Source organism: Centruroides vittatus, unplaced genomic scaffold, assembly GCF_030686945.1.
Source record: "Centruroides vittatus isolate TY-2023 unplaced genomic scaffold, ASM3068694v2 contig_658, whole genome shotgun sequence".
Classification (NCBI taxonomy): domain Eukaryota; kingdom Metazoa; phylum Arthropoda; class Arachnida; order Scorpiones; family Buthidae; genus Centruroides; species Centruroides vittatus.
The window spans coordinates 1,327,213-1,342,015 of record NW_027122410.1 but is presented as its reverse complement, the minus strand read 5'-3'; the positions used below and the strand labels follow the sequence as shown (position 1 = coordinate 1,342,015).

The 14,803-nt window shown below is 35.5% G+C and overlaps 1 protein-coding gene across 1 annotated transcript; it reads left to right on the top strand.

The window, feature by feature from the left end:
* Positions 1–1,257: 1,257 nt before the first annotated feature.
* On the top strand, positions 1,258–2,530 carry LOC136979991 (tigger transposable element-derived protein 1-like). Its single transcript, XM_067276013.1, has 2 exons — positions 1,258–1,343; positions 1,465–2,530. The coding sequence occupies exons 1-2, from the start codon at positions 1,258–1,260 to the stop codon at positions 2,528–2,530; spliced, it is 1,152 nt and encodes a 383-aa protein (XP_067132114.1).
* Positions 2,531–14,803: the final 12,273 nt, after the last annotated feature.

The following is a 14,803-nucleotide window of genomic DNA, read 5'->3' as shown; positions in this document are numbered from 1 at the left end:
AATTCCTGTTTTGTTTTTGTATTCTAAAGTAGTGCTCGACTATCTTTATGGTGTTATAGTTCTGTAATTCATTTTAAAATCTTATTTTAGTTTATCAAAAAGTGATTTCTTTTGCATCTTTCTCTTTTTCGTTGGATACTTTTTAAATTTAGGAGACAAGAGAATATCGAGTACAGAGAATCGGCCATCTGCGAAGAACGAAATTACAGATGTTTTGTCACAATAATTCCAAAGTACAAATATTCAGATTAGAAATGCAAATTCGTAATTTAAACTAAGTAATAAATTTGTTCATATAGTATTATATAATATATAATATAATAGTTATAATAATGTAAGAAAGTCAATATAGAACAAACGTAATACACACTTTTTTAATGGAAGATGATAAAAGATGTAATTTTTAAAATAAGCCAGGACGATTAAATACAAATAAAGAAAAAATATATTTCTCTTACAGACAATACATATAAAATGTGTCTTTTATCCAGACGTCCTTTCTCACGCAGTTGAGGGATAAGACAATTCCATGGCGGAATCGCCTTTTATTTGAGGCTTCTCGTCCGCCTCACAATGTAAAATAGTCCAATATTTCCCTCTAGCAGTGTCAGCACAATTAAAAAATAATTTACAAGTTTTAAAATAAGCCAATTCCGCCGTGGAATTGTCTTATCCCTCAACTGCGTGAGAAAGGACGTCTGAATAAAAGACACATTTTATATGTACACTGGTACCTCGATATACGAGTGCCCTAATATACGAGTGTTTTGAGATACGAGCCGCCGAGCGAGTGATATTTTGCTTTGAGATGAGAGCAAGATTTGAGATATGAGGAATCGCACACTACACCGCTGCACACGACCCCAACATGCGGCGCACATGTTGGGGTCATGTGCAGCGTCTAACGGTTTCTCACACCTCAGACTAGACCTCAGTCTGTGTGCTTGTTTCCCTCGTTTTCGAAGAATTTTTGATAAGTTGGGTTCGCGTTTTTTGCTTTTTGTACATTTACAAAACATTATCACATTTATTTTTATAACCATGGGTCTGAAGAAGATGATGATGTCTATTGAATTAAAGCGTGAAATCATAGAAAAACATGAGCAAGGTGTGCGAGTAATTGACTTGGCAAGGATGTACGGGCGTAGCACATCAATGATATGTACTGTGCTTAAACAGAAGGAGTTGATAAAGGGTATAACGCCAGGTAAGGGCGTTACAATAATTTCTAAGCTCCGGACCTCTCTCCATGAAAAGATGGAGAAACTACTGATGTTGTGGGTGACAGAGAAGCAGCTTCAAGGAGGAACCTTAACACAAAGCATCATATGTGAGGATTTACGGTGATTTGCTGAAGCAGATCCCACACAATTCCACAAACGAGGAATCGGAAGACTCGTTTAAAGCCAGTCGGGGCTGGTTTGACAACTTTAGGAAAAGGACCGGCATTCACTCTGTCGTCAGGCATGGTGAGGCAGCAAGTTTGGATGTGAAGGCAGCTGAGGTTTACATCAAAACGTTTTCCGAACTGATAGAAGCCAAAGGATACATCCCTCAGCAAGTCTTCAACTGTGACGAGACAGGGCTTTTCTGGAAAAGGATGCCGAGTAGGACTTACATAACAGCAGAGGAGAAGACGATGCCAGGTCACAAACCCATGAAGGATAGATTAACTCTAGCACTTTGTGCCAATGCGAGTGGCGACTGCAAAATCAAGCCTCTGCTAGTTTACCATTCGGAAAATTCCAGAGCCTTTAAGTCACATAAGATTTTAAAAGAAAAACTGCAAGTTATGTGGAGGGCAAATCCGAAGGCGTGGGTCACCAGGAAATTCTTTGTGGAGTGGATAAACTTGGTGTTTGGCCCTTCTGTTAAAAAATATCTACAGGAAAACAACCTACCCATGCAAGCCCTTCTCGTCCTTGACAATGCCCCTGCTCACCCACCAAATCTCAAAGATGATTTACTCGAAGAGTTCAAGTTTATAAAGGTTCTCTACCTACCACCCAACACCACTCCTATCCTGCAGCCCATGGATCAGCAGGTGATTTCTAATTTTAAGAAGTTGTACACCAAGCACATTTTTCGGCGCTGCTTTGAGGTGACGGAGAACACAAACCTTACCCTTCGAGAGTTCTGGAAAGACCACTTTGACATCGTGATATGCCTAAGAATTATTGATCAGGCCTGGCTGGGTGTTACAATGAGGACCTTAACCTCTGCATGGAAGAAGTTGTGGCCTGAGGCTGTAGCTGAAAGGGCCTTCGAAGGATTGGATTCCAAAGTGTCAGTGGTAGAGGAGAATGTTTCTCTGGGAAAATCCATGGGTCTGGAGGTGGATGAGAGAGATGTGAACGAACTCATTGAGGAACAGTCTCAGGAGGTGACAACTGAGGAGTTACACGATATACATTCGCAGCAGCATACGGTGGTTCAACAAAAAATTAGTTTTGAAGAGGAGCCAGAGATGGAGGAAGTTATCTCTACAAGAGATATAAAGGAGATCTTGGAATGTGGGAGAAAGTTGTAGAGTTTGTGGATAAAAATCACCCTGAAAAAGTTGCAACTGGTTGTGCATTGGAGTTGTTCAACGAAACTTGCCTAACTCATTTCCACAATATCCTGAAAGAGAGGAAGAAACAAACCTCCTTGGACAGTTTTTTAAATGATCTGCAGGTGAAAATGAGCAAAGCGTGACGAAAAAAGTGAAGACCAGTGACGAAAATTAAGCACTTCCGTAAGCACTTCACTTTTTCTTTTATTATGTTTTTATAGAATATGTATTTGTTATTTATAAATAAATGTTTCTTCTTGTAAATACATTTTTCTTATTCAAAAACACCTAACAAAAACAACTGAGGTGGTGTTTTGGGAGCTGGAACGGATTAATGGCATTTCAATTAATTTCAATGGGGAAAATTGCTTTGAGATACGAGCAAGGCTACGGAACGAATTAAACTCGTATATCGAGGTACCACTGTATTGTCTGTAAGAGAAATATATTTTTTCTTTATTTGTATGATAAAAGATGCTTTATTATGTTTGAAGAGAGGATTGGTTCGATAAGGCGGTAAAACATGTGAAGATTTTGAACACGTAGAAACACTATTTTTGCATTAAAATACTACTACAAACTGTCAATTTTTAAATTTTTCTTTTACTCGTGGAGGGAGTACCCTCCCCGGAGCCCACCCCAGCGTTGTGCATAGTATTCATTCTCACAAAAATTCATTTTCCCCATTAGACCCCTATTTCAGATTCTAGATTTGCTGCCAGTCAAGGGTGCCACAAATTTTTATTTTTCAATCGGGGGTGCCACTCAATGAAAAAGGTTGAAAAACCCTGAGTTAAGGTGTACTGTACATATCTGGTATCTGTTATAACCGTCAAATGTTTTATTAAGATAAAAGAATATTAAAATATCAAGTTTCGCATTAATAAAACATAAAGATGCCGGCGTGCACCAAATCTGTTCTTCAAGAGAATAGAGTAAGTCTAGTCAATACTCGTTTGTATTCGATGCCAACTGTACTAAATGAGAAAAGAGCACGTGTCAAACATTGCCCCTATCTTTTGTTCTTTAAAATAATCAAAGTGCCGGAATCCATTCGCTTCGTAATTGCCATTTCCCTTAATTCGATTGTTTTAATTGGGACCAATATTGATTAATTTCTTATCTCTATGCAGTAGTTGTTTTAGGTAAGGCGCTAGGTGGGTGCAGGCTTGCCGGACCCTTTCTTCTGTAGATTTTTATAACGTAAAATCCGGGATATTATGTAGTCCGATATCGGATCTGATGGAATGTCGACAGGCCCTCAGAGGCCGCCAAAAGCCAGAGTCTAGGTCGTCTGTGCCTAAAGCCCTCTACCGTCTTTATACCGTTTTGAATATCTTTATATCACTTTTAAAAAAAATTATTTGCTTAAGAACTAAAATATCAATTTTTTTTCCAATTTTATATGCTACGATTGTTAAATTGTGATTTGTCAAGGGGGCCTTTTCCAGGAATGTCTCTATCACGTTGCCAAATTCACTTGGCTTGCCTAGTCCACATTTTTCGCTTATCGAGCATATTCGACATCAGTCTGGAAACTGGAAGTAGTCATTTACGATGCGAACGACATGGTCTGGCAGTTGCCACATGCAAAGACAAAAATACCACAGAATAGCAAATACTTTCCGTATTCTTTCCTGCCTGACCCCTCATCCAAGCAAAAGAAAGTCCTACAAACTATTAATTAATAGTTACTTTATATTGGACCGTTATGTAGGAAATTGTCACATTGCTATAATATTACTACCACTGTAAGGAACTGAGTCCGAGCGTTATTTTTAATTTATTATTATTTTTTGTTTTATTATATTTTGTTTGGGGCTTATGTTTAGTTAGGACGAAGGTTCCTCACCAGTCTCTTATTAGTAACCAAAAAAGAAGATAATAAACCATCTCACGAAAGAACGAGCGACGTAGGAAAAATTATGTGCACTTGTGCTGCCCAGCGGAAATAAACAGTCCGCAGAGAAAAAAAAAATGGAGGGGGGAATCCCAACATTTACTAGAAAAGAAATACTTACTAAACCACTAAACCGTCATAAAACATCCCAGAAAATGGTGCTAAATGCTTTGTAAACGGTTTAGAAGATTTTGTTGGAGAATTGAAGCTGCCAGAATGAAATTTGATGTTAGAAAAACTAAGTATGTAAATAAGGGGAGTAACCTAGCTGAATTGTGACGTCACCTCACAGCATAAAACCAGCACGCTAACCGAACATGAGTGAGGTGATTCTTGATCGAGGTATACCACTGAGTGAAAGATTCGAGGCGTAGTCCAGATTGAGAATTAGGCGATCCAAGGTGTTTAAAGAGGAATGCGATTTGACGATAGCGAAAGGCTTGAGGAAACAGGTTCCTAGTATAGTAAGGTGACGGATAGACGTTTAGTTCGTAACACGGAAAGACGACGGAATGGCAACCGTTCCCGTCATTCGTTGCCGCATGTGAGTACCAGGTTTAAGAGATTTTGTTCATAGTTCTTAAGTATTTGATTTGTCGAATTTTCAAAGGGGAATTAAGATTAAGCTAAGTAGCTGAGTTTTGTTGTCGGGTTGACTTGTTGATTTTCGTTAATAAATTTTGTTTTGGATTATAGACAATTGTACATAGTTAAATTCGATTTACCAATTAAATATATTTGAAACTTTTGCTTTGACTTGATATTTGTCGTTATTCCTACTAAATTTTTCGGTGCACGCGTAAAAGCCCAGGGCTGGCAAACTAATGTCGAATCCGCGTAAAGTACCCGTTAGGTTAATGGAAGTTTTACTGGCTGCAGTTAGTGTCGGTTTCCTAAGATACTAAAATAGTACTTTACACCACTTATTACCATTTCGTTCTCACTAACAAATTTTATAAAAATTTAATACAGATTTTCCTTGCGGCATTTCATCACAATGTTCGAAACAATTGCAAAAATTGATTAACAATTACCTTTTTTTTCAATAAAATTAATTAACTGCATTATAAATGATCCACGAAGAAATTCAACTAAAAATTTTTATAAGAATTGACTGAATATTTCTCTGTGTGTAAGAGTGAAGATAAATGATGGATAAAACAAAAACAAATAGAAAAACAACAGAGGACATTAGTCATATTTTTAATTTAAAATAATAAAAATTGCAGCCCGGAATTTCCTAATTTTGTGTTAGTGCATCAATAAGTGATATTTCTCTACATCCTTGGTTTTGATACTGAATGCTTCTCACATTTAAGAGACTGAGAATATCGAGTACAGAGAATTGGCCATCTGGAAAAAAAAAATGAAATATTGTACCACAACACAATAAAGTATCAAAATATTTTAAATTGTAATAAATAAATAAATAAATAAATAAAACAGTTTTCTGTTTCTGCGATTTAAAGTATTATTCTTGAACATGATGTCACAAGATACTTTCTTTAAAAAAACCCATCAACGAGTTGCATAAGGGGAAAGATCTAGGGTGCAATTTCCGGCAACATTTAAAATTACGCCATTTGTTATGACATTTTATTATTGATAACTTTAAATATTTGTTATTTAAAATGGCACATAGCTTAATTTTGAAGATAGAATGGGATTTATAAAAATTATAAATGACAATTTTACATGATATTAACATTAAGTCCGATCCCACTTGAGATATGACAAATGACTCCTTTTATCTTTGCACCCGGTAGAATTTTAACCATGAAAATTTAACAGCGTTGGACATCATAATACACCATCCTCCAAGCAGAATTTCAGAAAATTTCGACTAAAAGCACAGGAGTTATTAAGCTTCAATGAGGGTGAACAAAATCGTGCCCCACCTCCCGCCACACACAAACATCAATATATACCAGTGGCGTGCCGTCATCGGAAGCGGTGGAAGCGCCGCTTCTCTTGTATTTTCTAAAATATAAATGTTCATATATTAACGTAGTTTGAATTAATTAATAATTTATTATAATTGCATTATGTATCTTATTACAAATTTCTATACTACATGTGAAATAAACGATAAGATTGCTATTGTATAATCGAATATCAGTGGCAGATGGAAGCGTTGTATTGTCGAAACCGCGTCAGCTTCCAAGCAGCCAGATTATAGGCATTGACGCATGCGCTTTACAGAGCACCAACCTCGCGGTTTAGCTGGTGGAAGCTACACACGTATAACACTTCCAATGATCTTATCCCGAACCGGTTCTGGGCTGTTAGCCACCCTCACCCGATTATGTGAATCATAAGTACAGTACATTTATAACTTACCAGTAAATTCCTATGGGTTGGATTATTTTTTTTTTATGATAGTTCTGTATAGTTGACAAAAGTTTTAAAAATGTCCATTAAAATATTTGATATTTTTATTATTATATTATATTACTTACGGATTTCAATATTAAACCAGTGATATTACGATTTCGTACCTCCCATCTATAAGGGTATGTAGAAAAAAACGTGTACAATTTTTGTACAATGTTAAAAAATTAGCTGTTACTTTGGCAGCATCATTTACAACCAAATTTAATGAGACGCACGAGGTACTGTACAAAAAAGCTCCAGCATTTATTTTCCTTAAATTGTAAAAATTTCCCAAGACTACAAATATTTAGGTACAAAGTAACCGGTTTCAACTTTCTACTTAAGAAGTAATTAAATAACTTTTCTTTAAAACTTTTTCCGCCCTGTGGGCATTAAGAGGGCCTCTTACAGCAAGCCCAGTATGGGTTTGGCCCGGCCCGCAATGGGGCAGCCGGGTGATGAGGGACAGGGAACGACATCTCCGGATGCATCACCCCTGAAAAATTCCTGGGGATTTTTCACCCGTCTGGATTCGATCCCAGGTCCCTCAGGGCGGCAGGCTGCTAACCTTGACCGCGCGGCCATCCGGCCGTAATTAAATAATTAAGAGATTAGGGAATTGGGGACATAAATAAAACCCTGCCGAAAGAGCAGGAATTTTACTTAAACAAAAGCTTAACCTGGTTCGGTTAAGCTTTAGAGATGAGCCGAGTACAGTGCAGAATGATTTCTTTGTAATATTAGATAATAAAGACAGAAATTTTTCCAGTTCAATGAGAGTGGCTAAAAAGTTGTAAATTTTGGAAATTTTCGTGGTCACTGGTCCTAAAACGAATTAGAAAACAAATGACGGACAATCTACTTAGCTGTAAAAATCTAAATATGTTAAACTTAATACTATGGTGAGAAACGTTTAAAATTTACAACAACCCTGTCGCGTTCTTTCAAGTGCACTAGTGATGCGACAAGAGGCATTTGACATTGACCGGTACCGGCACCCTCGGGATTTGGCATGCACACCTACTTGGACCGTCTCTGATTCCATCATTAGCCACTCGTATCGAGCTATTTGACTAAGTGGATTGTTTTAAAATTTAAAAAGTAAAGAATATTTTATGTTAATTTTATGTACGTTTCTTTACAAAGCTATATTTAATTATAATTTTCTTTAAAAGTATATTAATACAATCGAACAATATATTGTACCAGGTATCTATATCCACAGCACATTTTATTTCACCTAGTAAGTTTTTATAATTTATTTTTAATTTCATGCCTTATATCGTGGCTAGCGATTCAGAATGTAATTGTAATTGTGATGTTAAAAATACATTTAGAGAAGTCTACGGTTTTTACTGGCTTATCGAACAAATGAATACGAATGGACCTTAGACCAGGGATGGGCAACCCTTTTCTACGTAAGAGCCGCATTTTAAGACTTTTGAACTGATGCGGGCCGCATACAACAGAAAGAGAAAAAAATGTGGGTAAATCAGAATCATTTATTCGTATATAATTATAAATTAGCATAGGTATACTTAACTTAGCTTCTGGAACTGATGTAAACGTAATATATTGCAAATATTCAGTTAAATATTCGTAACTGCTAGTTCTAAATTAGTTTCGATGTGACTGTTAGCCGGTTTCTTGTTTTAATTTTTACTAAATTCATTGCGGGAAAAACTATTCACGTACAGAAGTTGTAAAAATAACGTTTGAATTATTGCTGCATACTTCTTAAAGCTGGGAAATTGATATATTTATTCAATTTTTATGCGTCGCGGGCCGCAAAATATATGAATGTGGGCCGCAGGTTGCTCATCCCTGCCCTAGACCGTCACTGACACGCAATTAACTGATTGCCCCTGGAAGTCGGCTTCTTACAGAAACAGCTTCCCTATCATCAAATGTCACGGCACGCCACTGATATATACAGAAAAAACCCACAAATTTTGTTTTGCATTTTTCGACGTTTTCAAATCCCCTGAGTGAAAGAGGGTGAAAATATAAGGGGGTATTTTTGCCCCGATCGCCATACTTTCCCTGCATTATATATAACAGCCGGAAAGGTAAAAATTCACGAAAATCCCGGAACGTTACCCGTTGGCATTTTGTTGGTAGGGCACCAATTTGCCACCGTCTACCAGTATATCATTGGCCATTGAGAGAAGGAATCAACAGTCACCGTTATAGAATATTTTAATGTTTCTCTACCATGGGGCATGAAATTACTCTCTGTAAAGTTTAAAGGTTTTACCTTGATGGGAAATTTCTTTGTTACGTTGAAGAAGTCTTCCATTGAAATCGTTAAAGAAGCTTTTCCGAATCTCTTCATGAAATTCAAAATCTGTTCAAACAAATCATTTGCGTGAATTGTCTAATTTGACACAATAACTAATTGTCAAAAAATGAGTTTAATTCGTGAAATATGATTAAAATTTTATAATATATACAAGGCGCGTTTCTACATTATAAAGGAAATCATTTTAATTGAAAAAATGATATTAAAATCCTGTACAGTATTTTGATTTCAGAAGCCGTAAAAATCCCTAACTTTGACAGTCCATCAAAATTATCGGAAAACAGAAACTTAAAATTATTAAAGAGTGCTCTAACAATGCTATTACCTTGAAATTATTGTCATCACATACAGACTTTCTGTAAGAAAATCCTTTCACGGATTTTTAAGACAAACGATTATAGTGTAATGAAAGACCAAGCAATTCCATCTGTTACTAATAAAACAATCAGATTGAAATGGCAAAAGAAATGATATCATACAACAGGGTTATTCAACTGTTTTCCTAATGGGCCAAATTAGAAATTTACATATATTGGCGGGCCAAAAAAGATACTTTATATAAATATATGGTTTTAAAAAGTTGAAAATTTGACTATCAAATTTCAATAACAAATATATATAATTACAAAATATACTGTAAATAAATTATACTCACACAAAATAAGAATAATTTAAATACGATTTTTGATATTGCTTTCCTTTTAAACTATTGTCAATATCTGCTTTTATGGTATTAGTCTTAATTCTAAGACTGTTAGTTAAATGGGAATTACTCAACCTATTTCTTTCAGCAATTTTGATGTTTTTCATGCACGCAAAGAATTGTTTACAGCAGTATGAACTACTCCACACGCATAACAGTTTTCTAGCACCAATTACGTCATTACGACATCAAAGTGTATCCAGTGAAACGAGAATAATTTTTACGACATACTTTACTAAAATAAATGAAAATGTATCTAAAAAATTAGGGTGCAGTAGGCCGCGGATTGGACATTCCTGACCTACAACACAGATGGAAACAGATTGTGTGGTTAATGTTACCTTAGGTAGTTCAGATGGCGGCTCGTGTCTGATTCCAGCAAGGAAACAGTGGGACGCACGTTCTAACCTAACCTAACCTATTCTAATAAATTACCATAATTATTAGCAACCAAATTATTAGAATTGGTTAGGTTTTTTTTTTTTTTTTAACTCTTTCCGCCCTGTGGGCACTAAGAGGGCCTCTTTTAGTAGGCCCATTATGGGTTCGGCCAGGCCCACAATGGGGCGACCGGGTGGTGAGGGACGGGGCCCGACATATCCGAACGGACCACCCCCCGAAAAATTCCTGGGAGATTATTCGATCCCGGGTCCCCCAGAGCGGTAGGCTGCCACCTTTACCGCTCGGCCATCCGGCCGTCTAATTGGTTAGGTTAGGTTAGAACGTGCGTCTCACTGTTTCCTTGCTGGAATCAAACACGAGCCGCCATCTTGGCTACCTAAGGAAACATTAACCAATTGAGTATACTAATGACGTTAGTACACACAATTGCACGGTCCACATGATCTGCAATATTGCTACGATGTAAGTAGTTAAGAACAAATGTATTCTAAGAGGTAGCAATGAGGTAATAGCGTTACATATTGACAGGAGTTAAACCTAATGTTGCTTTCGTTAATGGTAAAATGAATGTTATTGCTTATAAGCTCTTCCATTTGGTAAAATAATTGGAAGAGCTTATTAAATGTTTGACAAGACAATATTCCAATTTATACAGCAAGAAAAACGTGGGAACTGTTGCCACGATAATATTTTGAAGTTATCACATCTTATGTTAAGATGATTAATAAAGCGTAACTTCATTGGTTCTTATAATGAGTTTTATAATTTTTGGACATTTCATATTTACTGTATTCATAAAAATTTTGTATTTGCTAATAACTATTTTTGAATTGCATTTTGATTTATTATAACTAATATTCAGAATGTGTATGGAATAAATATATTAATGTTTTTTATTGCTTAAATAATAGGGAATAATATACAAAGCTTTACTGAATCATGCACGCATTTGGCTTACTTTCAGCTTGTGTTCAAGCTCCAAATTACAGTCTGCGAATTTTCGAATGTCTTGAAAGCCATTTTGCATCTGAAATAAATATTAATTTATTAAAAACTGAACGTCTATTATCTAAGAAGTTTTGAAGATACTTACTGCGGCAATAAATGAAGAAAATAAATAGGCGAGTATAAGACAAGACACCATGAGAATGAAACCAGTGATATAAAATGCGAGCGTGATAATTTGATGCATTTTTACGAATAGAGCATTGTAAAAGAATAAACAGGTCACCAACATCAGAATAAAGTAATCCAACAGCACAGCAGGGCCGTAGATATTGTTTATATGATGTATAAACAGCCACAATTGGTCGTGACAAAGGATTACAGATTCTATTTGATGAAACAAATTTCTCTTATTCTTGTTAATTAATAAAAGTTCTTTGGATAAACTCAGAAATCCAGTTTTTTCTACTGAAAGAGCTATAGCAAAGATAGTCCAAATAAAGTTTTGTCCAGAAGCGAAATATATCCAAGAAAAATCCGTTGCAACATTGCAGAATAATGCTTCATTACGTGAGTAATATCCTCTTTTGAAAGAAAAATAGAATACAATAGAATTTATAATTAGTATCAGTACAGAGTAAATGGAAGTGAAGAAAACCGAACACATGGACATTAATTTTAATCGATAATTTATTTTCTGTTTATCCGAGAAAGTTATATTTCTTAATTTAAACGTTGTTTTCATTTTTTTCCGTTTCATCGAACTGTTTGTTATCGTATACAGCATCATGCAACCAGTCATTGTTAATATGATAGTAGTTGTGTCGTCTCCAATTACTTTGAATACTTTAGCGCAAGGAACCCACTCGTTTATTACTGGAAAGTTGGAGAGAATGAATAGAAATGAAGCAAAATAAGAAAGATATTCAACCATTTCTAAATAGAAGGCTTTCACCAACTTGACCAGAGAATTGTTTCTACTCGAACACTGGCAATTGCATTGTAAGAAAGGATCCACACCAGACACTAAGGCCATGGATAGCAACGGTTGGAGATAACACCTCAAACACAATTCAATCTCTTGTACCATATTTTTTTTTTACTAAAATTAAATACTAAGCGCAGGTATTTAAATATAATGAGAATAAATGAATTTTATCAGATTCTTACTGTTTACGTTTACAACGTTTCTTTCAAAATTATAACTTGCTCATAAGAGTTAATACTATTTAAAAGTTGTGTATACATCCTAATTCTTTCATACACTGTCGTATATGCGTTTAAGAGTATTGATATAACGTATGGTGCTTATATAATGCTACACAAGGGATATTCATAAATTTATTAGAAGTCGATCACGCTATTATATAAATGGATGGAATACGACGAGTTTCATTATTGATATTAAAATTTGGAATTATTGCTAATTGGAAATATTTGAATCGATGCGAGCGAGTATATCTTTCTATACGAATAGTTTCATTTGTTTGACTTTAATCTTCTCTTGCAACAATCATTTATGTAAATACCAGTGGCGTGCCGTCATTGGAAGCGCCGCTTCTCTTGTATTTTCTAATATAAATGTTCACATTTTAAGACAACAACTTTAGATCTGAAGCCGTCAGCCCGAATAGGGATTGGAAAATTACAAAACCGAAATGCATTGTTAAATAGGCGAAATAAAGAGAACTGTTTTAATCTCGGTCTCTGTTAATTATGTGTAATTAAGAAAGACGTAATAGATATCACTATTGGAAGAATAACTTTTTGTACGGTCTCTAGCCTGACGAAATAGGGTCTGTCTCCTCCAAGTAAACTACTGTCCTTCTCCCGACGGCTTTGTACATTGTTAACCTTTCAAGTTGTTTCGGCCGAGGCACTATGTTTCATTTCTAAGCAGTGAGGAAATTATACGGTTCGTCTAAAACTCTACAATTATCCAACTCCTTAGAATTCTGCGCTTATTACATCGGGCATCTTATAGATCAGTGATTCTCAAAGTGGGGGTCGCGAAAAATATTTGGGGGGTCGCTGAAAAATTGATGCCAAATCAATTTTTTTTTTCAAATATTTTATAAATTTACTATAGATTCATGTTTAGAAATAGTAGAAATAAAAAATATATAAAATAATTTTTACTTAAATAAATTGCACATATAAATAATAAAAACAATATAAATATTTAAATACGAGCCTAAATACAATATTCATAAATTTGTGCGCTATTGGGGAATCCCTCGAGTTCCACTCTCCGCCTAAACTATGATAGAACAGCGTTGTCATTTGGAACGATGTTCGCTAGCAGCGTTGCGTCTGTAGGCAAGTCGACTTAGGTAGAGCGTCGATTATCCGAAAACCGATCAACCGAAAGCGTTTCAGTCGGCAAATTTGAATTTCCGCTAGTGCTGTGGTGCTGCAATATTTGGCTATGTCTTGGGATACTCCGATGCTATTTTAGTTGATATGCGTTTTTAGCTGGCAGCCTGGCGCGACCATGAGAGGGTACTTAAGGACGCGCCAGTATTTGAACGAGACTTTTTCCCATCGTGAATGGTAAGTTATGCTTGTTTTTCTGAGGACTGTGTTGTGCTGAATCGGAACGTTTTGAGACTAGATAAACTTCCGAAATATAATGTTTTTTGTTTTTATATTTTTCAATACATTTATTTTGTTTGTGAAAAATAAACAACGAAATTTTTCAAAAAATTATTTAGTCTTAACATTGACAAAAATTCAACGCAAAGCGACACGCAACGGAGAGAAATTTCAACCTGGAATAGATTAATTAAACAAAAGAAATTAACTCGTCCTGAATTTAAATTAACCCCCCTCCCTCCGGGATGTTTTTCTACACATACTCATTCTTCCGGGGTCCTTTGAAATTTTTAAGTGCAAAAGGGGGTCGCGGACGAAAAAGTTTGAGAAACACTTAATATAGATGAAACAGAGCGCTTGTCGTATGTGACTACCACATCGTGTGATAGAATTGCTTGGGCTGTAACATTTGCAATGGATAGATACTTACAAATTGTTCGGGATACGTGTTATGATTAAGTTTAAGGTTACTCTTGTCATTGTGGACGGTTGCATTAAATAACATAGATACAAGGTTGTGTTTATACCTAATTTTCATTGCAAATGCGCTCTTATTCCCGTATATCTAATCCTAAGATGATACTTACACCATTGTTTTAATTGTTGACGAAACGAAAAGGAAATTTAAATAACGTTCGCGCTCATCTGTCTGTTTATTAATTTAAATATTCATATTTAAATGAATTTTTATATACACACTGTACATTGTATTTATATACTAAATTTTACAAATTTCTTTAAATTAATTTCATTTTAATTTGCAACTTCTATTTTACGGCGGTGCTAAAATATACCTTTGAACCAAGGCGCCTGTTATCTACGGAGAAGGCTTGATTTGAATAAAATTAAATGTACATCAAATATTTTTATGGATTTTTTTTTACTCCTATCAACTATACGATACCGTCATAAAATATACCATTAGGCTCTCGTGGGCTGGCTTATATTTTGAATTTACTCGCAATCGGCATTGATAGGTGTGGCCAAAAATGTGTAGCACGCACGACCCTGTTTGGTACATATTATATT

Excerpts from the sequence above, each read along its gene's own strand:
- LOC136979991 (XM_067276013.1), top strand. The coding sequence starts at position 1,258 with ATGGAGAAACTACTGATGTTGTGGGTGACAGAGAAGCAGCTTCAAGGA. Across the intron at positions 1,344-1,464 it reads ATCATATGTGAGGATTTACG|GCATGGTGAGGCAGCAAGTT; the intron begins GTGATTTGCTGA and ends CTCTGTCGTCAG.